The following is a 17,105-nucleotide window of genomic DNA, read 5'->3' as shown; positions in this document are numbered from 1 at the left end:
CTTCGCTACCCAGCTACAGTACCGTGGAGAGGAAGCCTAACCTCTAAGTGAGTTCAATCGCCCTTTTAATGGGATGAAATAAAAAAAAGATGTATCCTGACTTCCACTGAGACTCCAACTCAGCCCGCATTTTAATCTGACTTGCAAGGGCATACATGTTACTTATCTCAAACGAGTAGACAATATTGATTTTAATTAAAAAAACGCATAACCATAATAATCACGTTCATCAAGTTAATGTATTTTATTAAGTTTAAATACATTTAAAAAATCAGAAAATGGTACATCTTTCAAGTACCAGTACACAGACTTGTTTGACACCAAGTATTAAATACAACATGTAAATACTGTACATAGGATTATTATTAATAATAAATAAGCTAAACAGATAGACCTCTTCATCTAGAATCCTAAAATCTTAAGTAATCTGACAGAAGTCACAACACTGCGATCCCAATGTAGTCACACTCCATTTTTAATCTTTCCGACAAATTTAAAAAAGTATCTTAAATTACTATAAAGATTCTGAATAGGATTAAAAAAAAGATAAATTATCAGTAAACACTAAACAACAATACATATACAGTATTTCAGTAAAGCAGCAAAACAGTTTTTCTCTATTGATTCAAACCTGCATGAACACAAGAATTCCAGGAATATTGTGAAATATCAAATGTTTTTTTAAGTACCTGTACAACACAATTACAATTTACAAAGGACAAAAGAACCATAGTACACTTCTTTTAAAGGTGTAGCTTATTTCTGGAGCATTAATTCAGCCCAGGTCAGTTTGTTCATACTGTATATAACAACATAGTCTAAAGCGATTGCTACTTTTTATATCTGTAACGTGATAAATACATATTTGTTTCTTATGCATTCATAAAATAAACATGTATCAACATTGACCTCAATCTATAAGCTTATGTTTTTTTAATAAGAATGTTTTTCCATTTTTATTTTCTGCGATTAGGATTAGGCTGAAAATTTGGCAATTAGTATCAGAAATCAAGAATGTCTTCACCATAATGCCATAGAAACACCAAGAATTACAGACTCTTAAGCTAGTTTACCATTATTGGTATCAGGGATACCAGATCAACAACCTGACTTCAGTTATTCCCTGATATTTGACAATTTACCTTTAATTTTATTTTGCTAGATCTTCCTGCATTTCGCTGTATTTTCACAGAGATTTCCTGCAGTGTGTATGACAGCAGGATGTTTAAATTATTTATATTAAAGAACACTGTGTCATAACAGGTGCTGCACTGCATATGGTAGTCTAGCAGAGTAAAGCATGGCAAAAACACAGTACAAATAGAAGAGAAATAGGGTAAAACAGAAAAAATCACAATAAAGGTGCAAAACAGTTGAGGTTACAACAGTAAAATTTCAGAAAGTTCAGTTTTCTGAGGGTCACTATACAGCAGAACCTACGGACTAGACCCTTACAGAAATCAAGCAAGGTGACTGCACACAGAGAGCTCACGTTTAAAACTTTCACTGTACGAATTTGAAAAAAAAAAACAACGTAGATAAAAGACACATTCAAGTTCACATTGAAAACTGCAGAACAGCATTAATAAGTGTCAAACAGGAACACCTACCATTCTATTTGACACCCGACAGGTGATGAAAGAAATTAGAGAAAATGTTGCTCAGATCAATATGTTTTGGCTGTGCATCCAAGTTCACCTCTCCTCACTTTTTGGCTTTGCATAACAAAAGGTTTTTGGCAGCTCTCCTGCACCTGGGCAGTCATACAAGCTTTTGTTTAATTTATGGGCAGAGGCTCTTAAATGAACAAAAAAAAGTAAATATTCAAGAATCTGAGCTCTAATCAGGCTATGGCTTACTTTTCATTTAATATATGGTGCAGATACAGTCGTTATTTCTGATCAATTAAAAAATCTTTACTTTCTGACTATAAACTAACCTAAGAAAGTGCTGTTCCCAAATGATTTATAGCTTAAACCTCGAAAATAGTTCTCCACAATTGATTAAATGCACGTAATACAAAAAAAAAGTTTGAAGCAAAAGAACAAAACAGTATCAGCTTAGAAATACCCCTAACGCGAAGCAACGTCATTGCTTTTAAAATCTAACAATGCTGCAAAGGTGCACATTTTAGAGATAACCGACTTTGAAAAGATGGGGTTACTTTATATAATGAGTAATGCGCATATCGATGAGTAATGAGTAAACACCTTCTTCAGGTGCGAAACAGCCAAAATGTTGTGTTTCTTTTTCTCTGTTTCCACGGTGGAATAAACCTTTACCTGTTCCTCTGCAGCCTACGCATGCTGACGGAGCTCTCTTCTTGGACGTCTATTATGAGTAATGTAGCATATGAGTGACAGTGCGGATTGCTGGTCAGATTCTGCCACAGCATATACTGTACATTAAAACGAGACTAAAAGAAAGAAAAGGTATCCATACTTTAAAGTAACATCACAAATTCACATTCTATTCTGATTGCTAACTGTAGGAACAGCACTGTATACCTCTTCTGAATTCTGACCCTGAACGGGTATTAGCTTCGGAGAAAGGACTAGGCATTTGACCAATGCCAGAACTCAGGAAATGCATAAGCCATACAGGTTTCAGTTCTGTTCCCTTCAGTCAGAAGGTTTTATGAATTTACATTTAAAATGATCCTCCTCGTGCTCGCGGAGTGCTGACTGTACGACCGACCAGCGACGACCCTCTCTCCACTGGCACCATATGCATCGCAAATTTCCAGATGTCAGCTGTCGCTGGCATCTCATCTCAATTTCCTAGCCACACTTCCTGTCCGACAGCTGCACCACAAGGTCACTCTCGTGTGGTAAGAGATCGCTTTGCCTGCGCCACGAGAAACACAACCTTTACCCGCTCGTGAGATGAGTGTTCCATGATGATCTATTTATACTCATTGGCTTAGAGATACATTCTAAGTTGCAGAGGTGGGCTAGGATCAAGTGGGATATTGAACACTGATAAAAGACAAAACACTTCTACGAACTAGGTCAGAGAAACTGCTCTCAGCATTTAGATGTGCAAGTCCTGTAATGACTCTCCCTAAGGTCCACATCACTGAAGGTATGCAATCTCCTTAAAGTCAACATCAAAACCGAGGAAGCAAAACTCTTTGACATCAACGTTCCATTGATGCAGATCAAACCAACATAAACCAATTAATCCCCTATTGACTCACCCAGTTCTTACTACAGATAGATATAGGTAAGGGCACAAAGTTCTTGTTTACTAACAGTGACCTCTATTTGTTTAAATCACTATTTTGTGCTGAATTATTCCACAACAAACAAAGGGAAAAGACAATGAACAGACCATCACTTTAACATAGCACTGCTTTACAAATACACTTTATATAAAAACAAAGGCAAAGTTTGGCTCCTTATATCTCATACTGGACTACCACTGCACCCAAGCAGGTGTAGTTGTTGCAGCCCTAATTTCTCTTTTTAAGTGGTGAATAAAATGATTCATGATAATTATCTCACAGACTATAGCTGTCATAATGCATATGTACAAACATTAAATTTACCATTTGCTGTACGGTAATTAATGGTAATTAATGGTGCTGTCATTTAACATTTACAGCACAAATACTGTAATATCCACCTAAAATATTCCAGATGTATAATTATCATTAATTCCAATGAGCATTCATTTAATGCTGACTGTGAGAATTCATTAACAAGAAGTGAGTGAATATTTACCGTATTTGAATTAAGCCGAAAAAAAGCAAAACTACATATTTAGAAAGTTTTAATGCAATATACGTTATTTAAGAGACTGAATTTTGTTGTCAGTTGCAGGCAGGTTATATGTATGAAGAAAATAAGTTATAAAGGAGTTAAATCTATAGATGTCAGAACCATAGCCAATATTAAACAGACATGCACAGGCATCCAGCAAGGGTGGATAGCAAGGAGGGCCTGAATCATTTTGTGAAAAGAAAAAAAAAATACTTCAGCCCAGGCACACTTTGACACCTCTTCAGTCTACCGCACAAACACGCGTTTGAAAAACCAAAATCATGGAACGATTATGACTTGCAACATCCAGAGCTCTTCATCTCCTTGTTGACGTAGTCATGCAGTTTGAACTTGGGCTCATTCGGATTCCTCATCGATCTGTGCTTCAGTTCTCTGTGTCGGGGACAAGACAAGGGCATCGCCACGGGAGCGAGGGTCATGATCATGATGCCACTTTACGCAATGCAGTGCAGAAACGCAGACTTCTCTAGTGTTTGTAGCATCACTCAGGATGGCCACTCAAAGCCTAGTGTTGCTGAATCACGTCGAGCAGAGGAACAAGGGGATTTATTTATATCTCGAGGCTACCACTGCTAATTTGTAAGAGACCGATGTTTAGATTAGCACTGTCAGAGCATGGATTGTGCAAAATGAGAACTACGTGGCGTGAGCTCATTTTTAATAGTTTTAATAAAATTGTAGCACTTCAGCAATCAAACTAAACAAATGCCTTTTCTGGCAAGACATAAGGACATTGGAAGGGATACAATGACAGCTCAATTTTGCTCATAGTTACTCTGAAGGCAATCCTACAGGAGTAGCAATGACATCAGACATTACAGATACACAGTGATTTGCAAGTAGAGATTCTAGCATCTGTTTGTTAAGGTGTGAAGGTGATCGTTAAACGGAGAGTTACAGCTTGTGCACTTTAAAAACTCACTTTAAAAACTCACTTTAAAAACTTACTTTGCCACGGCTGTGAATGCCAAGTCAACATTAAGACCAGTTTTGGCACTCGTCTCCATAAACGGGACCCCAAAATCCTGTTGGGGAAAAGCCAACAATTACCAAAATGAATAATCCTAAATATCTTCGCAAGCGCAGAGAAAAATTAATCAAGCTTTGCAGATACGAGCCTCATCTTGGCTCTTAATTTAAATTAGACACAACATGCCATTTTGTGTCTAAAATACATTCCCGGGTGTTCACGAAGAGCTCTTCCAACCCAACCATCTGCACAAAGCACCAAACATTGAGCATTTCGAATAAAGCAACCATTGCAAATTTCTTTTTTAAACACTACAGAGATTCTGCATGCCAGGATAAAATAACGGAGTCTCTTTAGCAGTAAAGCAATGTAATGATGCAGTATATTGCATTCAGGGGGTGAAGGGGCTGTAGATGATCCTGAAATCAAGGGGCCTCAAAACTTGGACAATTTGGGCATTTTAAACTGGCAGTAAACCATTATTTGGTTGTCTCTTTTATCACAAAGTGCCTGGCTCAATTCTGGGACTACTTTTCTTCATCATAAAACTGAACCACAGTTCACATTAGACAACAAAACGTCTGTATTTTATTAACGTCACAACAAACTTAACCATCAAACACTTCTACAAAAAACTGCTTGCTTCATGCTAATAGTTTTCCAAAAACAACTGCCTTATTGAACTAAAGACATACAGTTTGTGGCTTGTGCTGCATTGTGGATCATGGCAAATGTATTTCAAAGAATGTGTAGTACAGGTAGTTTCACAAATATCCCCTATCTACTTACTCTTCCTTACTAGTATGCTAGGTAAATTCCAAGGAGAATTTGGGCAGTGGAATGGTATAGATGCAATAGTGGCAAACTTAATGCAAAAAGTGCAGAACTTGTTTCTCAATGAAACGTTGCCCAGCTTGGATCAATATTCAATAATGCAGTTTATCTGCAGATCCAGATATCTATTTGCATGAGGCTAGCAGTAGTAATCCTTTGTCTTTGGGCATTTCTGTAGATTTTATTCAAGCTGCAGGACATAATATTATTAATGTCTTTATATTTATATTCATATTAAAATATGTTACTTTCAAAACATTACCTCTCTTTTTCTTACAATCTCAGGAGGTCTCAGGAGGCTTGGGAAATAATCTCATACAGTACAAGAGAGAATACTTAGTATTTTTATGGTGTAGTTACAACAGTGATGTGGCTTTTTTGCAGATTCATGAAGTTTCACACGACACCGAACAGGGGGGGAGATCTACTAGTATTAAATGTTTGGGAGCAGGGTCTTTTTTTGGCATAAAAATCAGCAGTTTCTCACAATCAGACCTATACTATTTTCTTAGGGATTTCATCCGGAGTCTTAAGCAAGTCTTTAAGCACAATTAATTTGCCATTGTGCAGTTTCGTTTTCCTTTTTTTTATGGTTTTAAATTAGCTGCATGTGTGGCCTATTAAAAGCGAATTAATTTATTCACAATGAAAACAGCTAGAAGGACATGATTAATAATAAAGAGAACAGGACCCCCGAAAAGCCCCCGGCTGCCAAGGCGGGCAGTTTTTAGGGCAAACCTACCTTTGCCAGCTTTTCTCCCTCTTCCCTCTTCACCACCCGCTCATGGGTAGCGTCCGCCTTTGAAAGACCAGAAACACTCACATTTCAGTCCTCCAGCACTGTGTATTTCTTTTGCCAATACAGCAATTCATTCAGCAACGCAGCAACATCCTGTAAGTGTGCCCGTTCCAGTTTCAAGACACTCCAGCATTAATCTGAATCCCCAAAGGGATGATGAGAATATCTGGAAAATTCAACATGGGATCTGAACGCAGATCAGGGAACTGAGGGTGCATAATGAATGTGGTTGACTGGGGAGAAGGGGGTTAGATGCAGGAATGTGAACGTTGCAGATAGCAACTAATGCTGCAAAACGAAATCCCAAACCACTCATTAATATCACCATGTGACTATTTCTTAACCAGTGTGAACTTTACAACAGAACCCATTCAGTGCTCAAAGAGAAAACCGGGGCTATTTCTATGCCAGAGCACAAGCCAGAATGAGTGCCCCCTCTTGAAATTCATTCTCCTCCTCATCATCACTTGAACTCCCAATCATTGTTTTTGGCTCCTTTTTGCTGTTAGCCGTTTCACAGTAACTCAGCATGTGAGCTCTGGAATTCACCAAAGACACTGACAGTTAAATCAGTTTGCATTCTGCCTGGCAGTGTTCAAAGACATTTAGAAGAAAACGTCAGCTACCACAAAATAGTCTTCCTGATCGGACCAAAAGAAGTTCAGAATTGGCCTGATTTTCTGATAAAAGCTGTCATTGGTGGTGGTGGGGAGCAACTGAATTTGACTGCCTCCCGTAACTTCTGTTTAAAATCTGTTTGATCTCTTGAAATTCAAGAGTCCCCCGTAAGTAATAATCAAACATTCCTCACCTTGTTTCCCAAGAGCATGAGAACTACATCTTGCTGTGCATATTCATGGATTTCTGTAAGCCAAGCCTGTTGAGAGAGAAAAAAGCAGATTGAGCCGATGAAGCTTTCAGAGGAATAATAATTACAGCCCGATCAGATGTTGTGGGATCTAAATATTCCACGTACGCAGACTGGTGAAATATGTTTAGGAATTCCACTTCTACTACTGATAATCAGACATTTGGGAAATGAACCTCTATCTTAAAAAGACATATGACAAGCAAAATAATTAGATTAGTAGTGCTACAGCTGAAAAAAAAATGTCCGTTGCATAACAACATTAGAAAGGTTACAAAACACAAGAGAAAACCATTCAGCGCATTCGGTCATTAGTAGCTAATGAATCTGCGGATCTCATCTAGTCGTTTCTTGAAAGAAGCCTAGGTATCAGCTTCAACCGCATGGCTGGGTAGCTTGTTGCATACTCCCACAATCCTTTGTGTAAAGCTGTCTTCTGTTCTCAGTTTCAAAAGCTGCAATGCAAACAGATCATGGACAAGTGGACATGCAGACAGTTTGCTTCTCTTCCAATGTGGAGGACTGTTTGGCTGACCTCTGGCATTTCAGTAAGATATGAAAACCTTAAAGTCAATCCATGGTGAAAATTATATATTAGATAGAGATTTGCCAACAGAGTGTACCAGCTCATTAGAAGTACGAGGATCTGTGACTGTCCTGTCCGCTAGGGTCTGACTGTCCTGTCCGCTAGGGTCTGTGACTGTCCTGTCCAGTTTCTCCCTCCAGCAAAGTTTTCTTATATCTGTGACTGTCCTGTCCGCTAGGGTCTGACTGTCCTGTCCGCTAGGGTCTGTGACTGTCCCATCCAGTTTCTCCCTCCAGCAAACCACAGGCCAAAGGTGACCTAATCAAAGATGTACAAAATATAATAATTAACAAAATAAAATGACCACTTTAATAATGTAGGATTTCCTAATTAACTCATGGTGAATAAGGGTAGTAATTTGAATAACCCATAAATACACTGTGTCTTACTGTGTATTTCTCACCAAGTATGGCATTACATGTGTAAGAGTAGGGGCCTTCCCCATGTCCTGGCTAAATCTGCAGTAGCAAGGAATTCTAATTGTTATGGTCAGTGTGACTGTGACGAGTAAAAGATGACTGTCACACAGAGTGCCTGCTCAGTTTTAATGGCTGAGACACAAAGTCCATTCTGCTTGGTATTGATTGCAAAGGTGAAAAGAGAAAAAAGAGACCAGCTGAAGATAAGATGTCCTAGAAAGTGTTGTAGAGACGGTGTAACTAGCTTCCCCTCCTGGGGAATCCCAAATTACCTTAACATCCAAGAAAATGGAGAAACGGGGGGTGTTTCCCTCCCTTTTCATTCACCAGCAGCTGAGTTACAAATACACTGTGAAATACACAGAAATACACTGTGACCTACAAATATAGGTCTTCAAAAGGCATGATCAATGCTACCAACCATTCAGAAAAGGCACAGAGCAGAAGGATTCATGTGCTGGTTGAATGAAGACACCGTTTAACGACAGGGAAAAGCTGCCTTGCCCAAGAGACAATTCAACAAGCCATCTCTATTAAACCCGAGCTGCTTCAGTAATTCTAGCAAGCAGATTTGGACTCAAGTGACAAGGTGAATAAAATAAAATTAAAACAGGGCAATTGGTGCCCTTCATTGATATTTCATTGAATCCACGATTGGGCAGAGACTCTGCAAATGAAATTTAACATTAATGCTGTAAGTGCAAAGTGATCCACCTCAGAAGCAGGAACATGCACTATACTTTACATATCGTACGGGTGATCCTGAACTGTAGATGAAAGAGTCTGGGGTGTCCTCATCAAAACAATATGGGGAATCAATGAAAAAACATTTTGAGTGATTGAGTAGCTAGAGAAAGACAAGGACTGCAAAGCAAAAGAAGTTCTGCTCAAACCTCATGTAAAATACTGAACCCCCTTTTGACCACCACACCACCCAAAGGATGTCATATCCTTAGAAAGAGCTCAAAGAAGATCAAGAAGATAGATTCTTGGTCTCAGGCAATTACAATGTACAAACATATGTACAGTATGGAACAAAACAGATTCGGACCAATAATGTAAAATCCTAAGTGGGTATACTTTCTGTCCTTCGAATGAGACCATTTCATACTCAGGAACCATTTCATACTCTGTCGTGAAAACAGAGACATAGGGGAAACCAAACAGGAACGAATCTAAGAGAAAGGCTAGGAAAGGTTTCTTTACACAAAGGCTGGTGGGTGTCTGTAACAGGTTTTCCAGCCAGGCAGTTGAGACACAAACTATGGACTCTCTTAAGGAAAGACTGGAGAAAAGTTTAAATTGCCTAAGCTTGCTAACCTACCAAACTAGCAAGATGGCCAGAAATTACTTTACCATTTACTTTCCAGCATTTTTTGTGAGTTTTGAGTAAGTGCAAACAAGTCTGTTAAAAGAAAAAAACTAGAAGTTAATACAATTGACCAATTAGTTAATTGCATCTGTGTAAATATAGTTACAGTAAATCAGATCCCAACTTTAAGTGTTATTAGCTGATTTCCTATTTATTTATTGTGTGTGATTATTTTTCTTGATTCTTTCAACAACTACAATTTTTTAAATAAAAAATATCACATCTCCAATAGATTAGATACTGTATTGCCACTTGAAGTACTATGACATTATTGATCTTGGTACACCTTATACCATAAAAAACAGATCAAGTAACTTCATAGCGTTTAGTTAAGTTTGATCTTTAAATAAACATGAAACATCATTTCAGATATGTAATAAAGGAGTTCCAGTCATCTGTGATTTATTTCATGTTGTTCATGTTCATGCTATCGTGCTTGAACACAGCCCAAAATAAAATATTTCTAATATTCTGCAATGATGACTAAGAGAGACATTTATATGTACGAATTTCCTGGAGCAATCTGAATAAAACACCTCACTAAGGAGTGTCCCACATGGGATTCGAACCCACAGCTTTTCAGTTCTGAGTCCTGAGCCCTGAGCACTGTAGGCTGCTGCCTTTTATAAGTGTTTAATCTAACCACACTAAGTCAATTAAAATGGACGGGAGGGTGTCTCTAGGTGTGTGAGTATATTTCCTCCCTGCAGAAACATTCCAGTCATTAGGAATTCAGACCATAAGGCAAAATTAATTAAGAAAAATATGTTTTTTTGTCAAAGTCTCTCTCTTTGCATGCTGCAATGTGGTGAGAGATGTCACGTGACACTGTGAAGATGTCTAGCTTTGCTGTTAAGAACTGCTGGCAGGTGGCAGTCAGATGGTTAGTATACCTTCCACCGGCCACAAAGGGGTTAACAAAAAATGCAGGGATTCCTGGAAAACTGAAACCTAAAAGCAAGATTATGCTTTGAAGGTCCTGGCCCTTTTCATACATCAAGCAGTTTTCATGCTAACTTGACTGAATGGCCCTGTACTATTGAGTGAAATGTCATGTTCCCAGTTCAGTTACCCCATCAGACACTTAACACTCCTGCCAGCTGTTCTCTCCCGTACATCAGCGGGTGACTGTTATCTCAGCTGAGACATTATCATGAAGACCTCTCGGGCCCATGACTATGCTGAAAGAAGCTATTTAAATGTAAGTAGTCACTTTCCTTTTCCCATCAAATCACTGAGGTGTTGAATTCTTTTTAAAAGAGAACCGCACAGCCCTGCATGTTGAATATTGACTTCCTCAAATGACTGCCGAAGGGAGTCAGTTTTCTTATTCAATAAGCATTAAAATAATTTAATTGGCCTACGTGTACAATTTGATTTCTATACAGCTGTCCTTCTCGCACAAGAAAATATATTAAATAATCTCTGGCGTGAAAACTCCTAATGCCTATTAACTGCATTGCTGACAAAAGTATAAAATCGCTTTTAAATTAATTGTGAGTAAAGACGTTCATGACAAGCTATTAAATACAATGTAATAAGTTTTATTCTGCTAATATGAGGCTCGCATATCACAACATTACCCATCATGTTGCATGTAAGTGACTGCATTGTGACCTTGCTTTGAAATTGTCTCCTTCTGGAAAGCTTTGTGTAAATCCCTGGAATTTACTTGGCTTTAAACTGATTCCTGTACCCAGGATTTTGGTTTGCTGTGTAAAAATGATCTTGAAACTTGATTATTTGGTTGCTTTTTCTATATTGGCTGTCTATTAAGTTTTTCGTGTCTTTTTGCAACCTAGCTTTGAAAAATCCGTTTTTGTTAAAAAAGACACAGCATTTCACATGCATTTCAAAGAAATCATTTTGCCGAACCATGAGCAGTGAAGTTAATTTTTTCTGATCTTATTAGCATTTTGCTGTTTGGCTGTTAATATTCACAACCTGTTTTTTTATGTTTCATGTTTTTCTTCTGAGAACTGCTTGAAAGCTTCTTGCTGTAAAGGCTGTGGAGGATACACACTGGATTTAATGCTGGCACAAAAGTCTTCTTGCACACACAGAAAAAGAGTAGAAACTTCAGTTACAGTTCAGCACCTTGGACAGAGACAGAGTGACATTTGCCACACTTTTACAGTAGTTTTATAAACAACGGAGCCTGAAAACAAATACCTGTCCATATAAGAGTGAGAATACCTTTTTTTTCACTAATAATACAAATTTTCTTAATATCTCCAAAAAACATGGACCTCTCACAAGTAACAGCACCCAAAATTGCAGGTTAAGGTTTACAATAGTTGACTGGGGTCCTTTCAGCTTCCTGATATATGGATTCTAGTGACGTTCCAGGTGCCTACAGACTTCTAGCAATGTCAGTGAAAGATGTGCTATTCCTTTGGCTGGTGCTAACTCCCTGGTCAGGCACTGAGGAGATTGTTTCACGACAAAAAAAACAAGGGGCTCTCTGCTGGCTCTTTCTGTCCTGAGTGGTTACAGAAGTCACCATGAGACAGCCAGGCTCACACAAAAATTGACAACAGCAGAATGACAGTTTGAGACCGAACGAAAAAATGTCTAACCTTCCTAGGCATGACCACTTCAAGCCATTTGAGAAAACATTATCGATTTTCATTAGTGGTTGGTTCACGTTTGTGGTAGCAGGGTGAAGGATGTTAAGTCATTTTGGAAAAACAAATCATGTCTTCAGGTTAATGTTTTTAAACTTTACAATTAGAGTAGTCAGGAAGCACGATTAAGCCTTAACACGACTTCATATGCAAGACAGAAAGTGCTTCTTAATTAAGTATGAAGAACTGAGAGCTGTATTCTGAATTTCAAATAAGCTTGAAAGGCTTTCTTTAGCGGTCCAGTGATTTCAGGACTTTTCAAAGCTGTGGATCATGATCAATTAGGATTATGATTATTATAGTTAGAACATTATGAATTAAAAGATTTTAGAAAAGATGAGGCTGACCAAGCTCCCAATTAACAGTTTTACCAGGATGATTCAGATATACTCAACACCGAATGGAAGGACTAGACAAAAAAGTCTTCATGTGGATACCACATGGCTTGCACAGAGATGGGAAGGCCAAAAAACACACGACACAGCATGACACATGTAACTATTGCTTGTGGAGCACCTGTACCTCAGAGCAAAAACAGTCCCGCAAGTAGCACCACATTGTAAAATGCAATTTCAAATGTAAGTTCTGCAAATCAACTGCCCTGAAAATAAGAAGGCTGAAAATTTGTTGTTGGAGCCAATACCCTTGTTTCATTCACGAAACAGCTGGATGAGATCCGTGGATCAATAATAACTACCAAATGGACAACGTCAGCCAAACTGGCTTCCTCTCATCTGCAGCAAATCTCATGTTCTTCAGAAACTCCACAGCAGTGGACAAAATCCGCGGTTCACTTAGGCAATTTTTGCATAAAATAAGAGATTTGTTCATAATTGCTCATAATGCAGAGATTACTGTGAAACTATGGAAGAAGAATCACTTCTATCTTTGATAGATGGGACAGAATGAGTCTCATTGCTCTCCTACCAGTTTTATGTCAGGCTACATCCTTGCTTGGATTGCCACATGTGGCCTGGATAAGGGATATTGGCTCGACAACATCTCACAAAAACATCACAGTTAACACACTGACAAAACACATTAAAACCACACACACAAAGTTTGTCAAAGAGACAATCAAAACAGCTGGGTATTTAAAAATCATTCTATTTGTTACATGTACAGTATGTATACACTAATGGTGCTTGTCCAGACGTCTCTAAATGAATAAGAACGCTTACAATTTAGAGGAACTAAACAGTACGGTCTGGTTGCTAGCAGCTACTCAATCCAACGACTGTCTGCAGAATGATTTGGCCCTGAGATCCTTTTAAATTTGAAAAAAGTAGCTGATATTCAAGCTACCACAGTTTATTGATTTTTTTTTTCTTGTATAGAACTGAAGGCTCAGCTGACAACTGTTAAAACGAAGCAGAAAAATAATACAGTACATTCCTTGAAATGCCATTGTTTACAGGAGTTTTGAAAATCCTTCCTTGCTGTTGGTATTATTTGCCCAGGGATCACAACACATTCCATATTTGATTTATTTGACTCTGCTTAAAATAAAGATTTTTTCTTTTTTTTTTCGAAAGTTAGACTTGAAAGGCCAAAGAATAGACATGTATTCTCAACATGCCAGACATTGCCATAGAAAAGTAAAGAGATGGTATTCGGAAATTGCTTTAACTGCTGAAATACAGCCACATCATTTAAACTGGTCTTTAGCGTACTATTACCTTAAGGTCAGCCTTTACAGACGTCCTCATTGATGGTGAGTGCAGACTTTTCACAGCTTGACTTCAAATCCAAAATACACAGGCTTGAATCACCCCTTAGGGCTTTCTCTATTCACTTCAGTTACTTCTAGCCCTGGTAGATATATTTTAGTGCTTCATAAAAGTGCTGTTATATTATTCTTCATGCCCTTTACAACTTGAAGCTTGTGGAAAAAAACGGCCAGTGTTTTGAAGTCTCCACTGCAGGTTTGAATACACATCTTCAAGAGAGTGGGCTGACTGAAACCATATTGCGATATGGAGGGGTAGTTAAGCAGAAATTAAAAAAGAAAAGTGGTTACCTTTTAGGAGGCTTTGTGGCACAATGCAGTTACAGTATTAGTGTTGCCTTGTAGCAATGGGGCCCCAGGTTCAATTTGAGACCTGGGGTGCTGTATATGTGCAGTTTTTATGTTCTCTCTGTGTTCATGTGGGTTTCCTCCCACGGTCTGAACACGTATTGGTAGGTTAACTGGCTTCAGGGAAAATTGGCCCTGGTGTGTGTGTTGGCCCTGAATGTTGGAGCACCATAACAAGAGAGATTACCTTAGCCTTTCGCATGAAGTTTTGGTAAAATGTCATTATGCAGAACTGAAATCAAGTAAGGTAGAACTTCAATATAGCTTTGGAAATTTCTACAACCTTCATCGGACCAAACAACATTGACGGCTTAGCATTCGTGAGACATGACAAGGGTCAACCAGCTACTGTATAGTGAGCGACAGAAAGTCGTAGCATATTGCCTTTATTGAAAAAGCAAATATGGTCAACAGCACTTAGATGTCAAGGCCTGTCAGAGAGTTATCACGGGTGCACCTGAAATAAGAAACTCAATTCCTCCACATTACTATTGCAATCAGAACAGGTCTGCATCACTCTTTGCTTGTCCTTGCTGGGCCAGAGTTATGAATTTTCCCGAAATACTTTCTAACAAGACAATAGGGTCCTCTGTTCATTTTTGGCTAGGATATGAGCCTGGCAAATTTCACTGATGACTTTCAAAATATAGTTAGCTCTTCTAACAAAAATCACATCTGCCTTTTAATTAAGCCCTCGAGCTGTGTATACATATAGTTGAGTCACTGTCCCAGTTATTCTGTGTTACACAAAATCAGAGGTGAGGGATGAGGGATGAAGTGAAGGACTTTTGGCATATTTTCTCACTTGAATGGGACAGCCCTCTTTTGTTCCACCATCAACAAAAGAATAATCCTCAGTTCAGTGTGTGATCAAATAAAACCAAACAATAGCACACTGCTCCTACACAATCATGGAGATGGCAAGATGTTGTGAGACTTTTTTCTCCAGTCTGGTCTTAGGGCATCGACCAGCTGTGGAATGGACCACAGCTTTGAACCAAGAGCTGCTACAAATAGTTGAACAATGGCTTAATACAAATGTCACCCCTATTTGTCAGAGCAGACAGACTCATCTATTATATTCATGGAGCCTTCACTCTTAATCAGAAAAGTGCTCAATGCCAAGCATTTTGTTTTTCTTGAAAGGCTTTCAGGTATTTGATTAATGAAGTGTGTGAATGTGAGTCATTAATTTTGGAAAGACATTTTTTCCCCCCACAAATAACGACAGCAAATGAACAGAGTAATGATTATAGTAACACTTGTTCCGTTAAAACATTTCCTGCTTTTCTTGTTACTGCAGACAGCCCTCAGGTGTGTACATACACAACAAACACTATTTTCAATTGGCAATTTGTTTCTCTCACACACTCTGCAATGACAGCAAAAGTCATTCAAATGGCCATTTAAAATTGCCCTTAATTTCCGTGAATTAAATCATTCTGCACGGCATCTTTTCTTTGAAAAGAAACAGCAGACACCTCCTCTGTTACCAAATCTGTCACAAGAAAAGCAAGTTGTAAACACCAAATCTGTACAGACAAAAAAGTGCTCAGAAATAATAAAAAAGATGTTTTAATTCACCCTACATTATTTTTGTTCCAGGATTCAGTCATTATCAGCAAGCATTTGCAGCTGAGATGAATAGGCACCCTATGATTAATAGCTTATTATAAAATCCTTACTGAGCCCTTGTGAATACTAAATAAATACTGCCATTTAAATGGGTGAGATGCTTTCATAAATAATTAAGATACGAACAACTGTTTTTACATTAGCCCTTCTCTCCAGTAAAGGGCATTTCAATATGTATCCATAGAGCTTTGGACTGTGGTATGGCACAGGTTCTTTATAAATATTAGACATATAATAACATTCCAACGTTTGAAAATATTATGTACATAGAACAATATTCTTCATTGTAATCCATTGATTCATATCTAGAATCCATGAATAGGTAATTTTACATGTACCAATACCTTTTGTATATGATCAGTTATATTCTGTACACCTTTTCATTTCATTTTCATGTATCTAAATACTGACAATGCGTTTACACATTCGTGGTCACACTGTAAATAGGTAACGTCAACCATAATAGTGAATCCTAATCCAAAGTCCCTGACGTGTCACAAATGATGGCCATAAGAAGTGGGACGATTATCCTGTAGAAAAACATTAGACATTAATATTTACACACGATTCCTTTGTCAAACATTGTCTTCTAACTGTGATGGATTTATAAGCGAGCAAATGCATCTGCTTTGAGAGTGACAATCAAGAGCACAGCTCTTGATCAGGACGACTCTTAGTATCTCTTTGGCACTGAGCAGTTGCAATTGTAGTTGAGATACATCGAGGAGAGATTCTCTTTTTAAAACCATTTCTGACGTCTTGACTGTCTTCAGAATGGCTGGATGCTATCAGCACAGTGCACCTGGAGACAGAAGTCAGTAATATAGACTTGCATTAAAGTCAAATTTCTATGAGACCATTTATTATACTTCGCCCTACAAGGAGTAAAGCCCTCTGTAACGGGGGAAATACTGAGCACTGAACTGTAAATATTGAAACAACATCCTCTTGAGCTCCAAAGCACATAATCTCACCTCATGTGTTCCACAGCTTTGAGCACCCAATTTCCGTACCCTTCTCCAAGGAAATGCATAATTCTTTTTTTAAAAGATAAGGAATATAAAAAACCCCACAAATATCAAGTTTAGTTTTCAGTTGATTTCCACACCATTATGGAAGCTATAAAAAACACA

The 17,105-nt window shown here is 38.2% G+C and overlaps 1 protein-coding gene across 1 annotated transcript in view; it reads right to left on the bottom strand.

The window, feature by feature from the left end:
- Positions 1 to 224: 224 nt before the first annotated feature.
- Positions 225 to 17,105, bottom strand: part of rab26 (RAB26, member RAS oncogene family) — a 143,357-nt gene continuing 126,476 nt past the window's right edge. Inside the window, exons 6-9 of the mRNA XM_088936632.1 lie at positions 7,200 to 7,265; positions 6,332 to 6,388; positions 4,734 to 4,810; positions 225 to 4,157 (exon numbers count right to left, since the gene is read on the bottom strand). Coding sequence (XP_088792758.1) covers positions 4,055 to 4,157; positions 4,734 to 4,810; positions 6,332 to 6,388; positions 7,200 to 7,265 — 303 coding nt within the window. The 3' untranslated portion in view covers positions 225 to 4,054. The remainder of the gene's footprint in view (positions 4,158 to 4,733; positions 4,811 to 6,331; positions 6,389 to 7,199; positions 7,266 to 17,105) is intronic.

This window comes from Atractosteus spatula, chromosome 18, assembly GCF_055471065.1.
Source record: "Atractosteus spatula isolate fAtrSpa1 chromosome 18, fAtrSpa1.hap1, whole genome shotgun sequence".
In the NCBI taxonomy this organism is placed as follows: Eukaryota; Metazoa; Chordata; class Actinopteri; order Semionotiformes; family Lepisosteidae; genus Atractosteus; species Atractosteus spatula.
The sequence above is the reverse complement of the archived record's forward strand: the minus strand, read 5'-3'. Positions and strand labels throughout refer to the sequence as shown.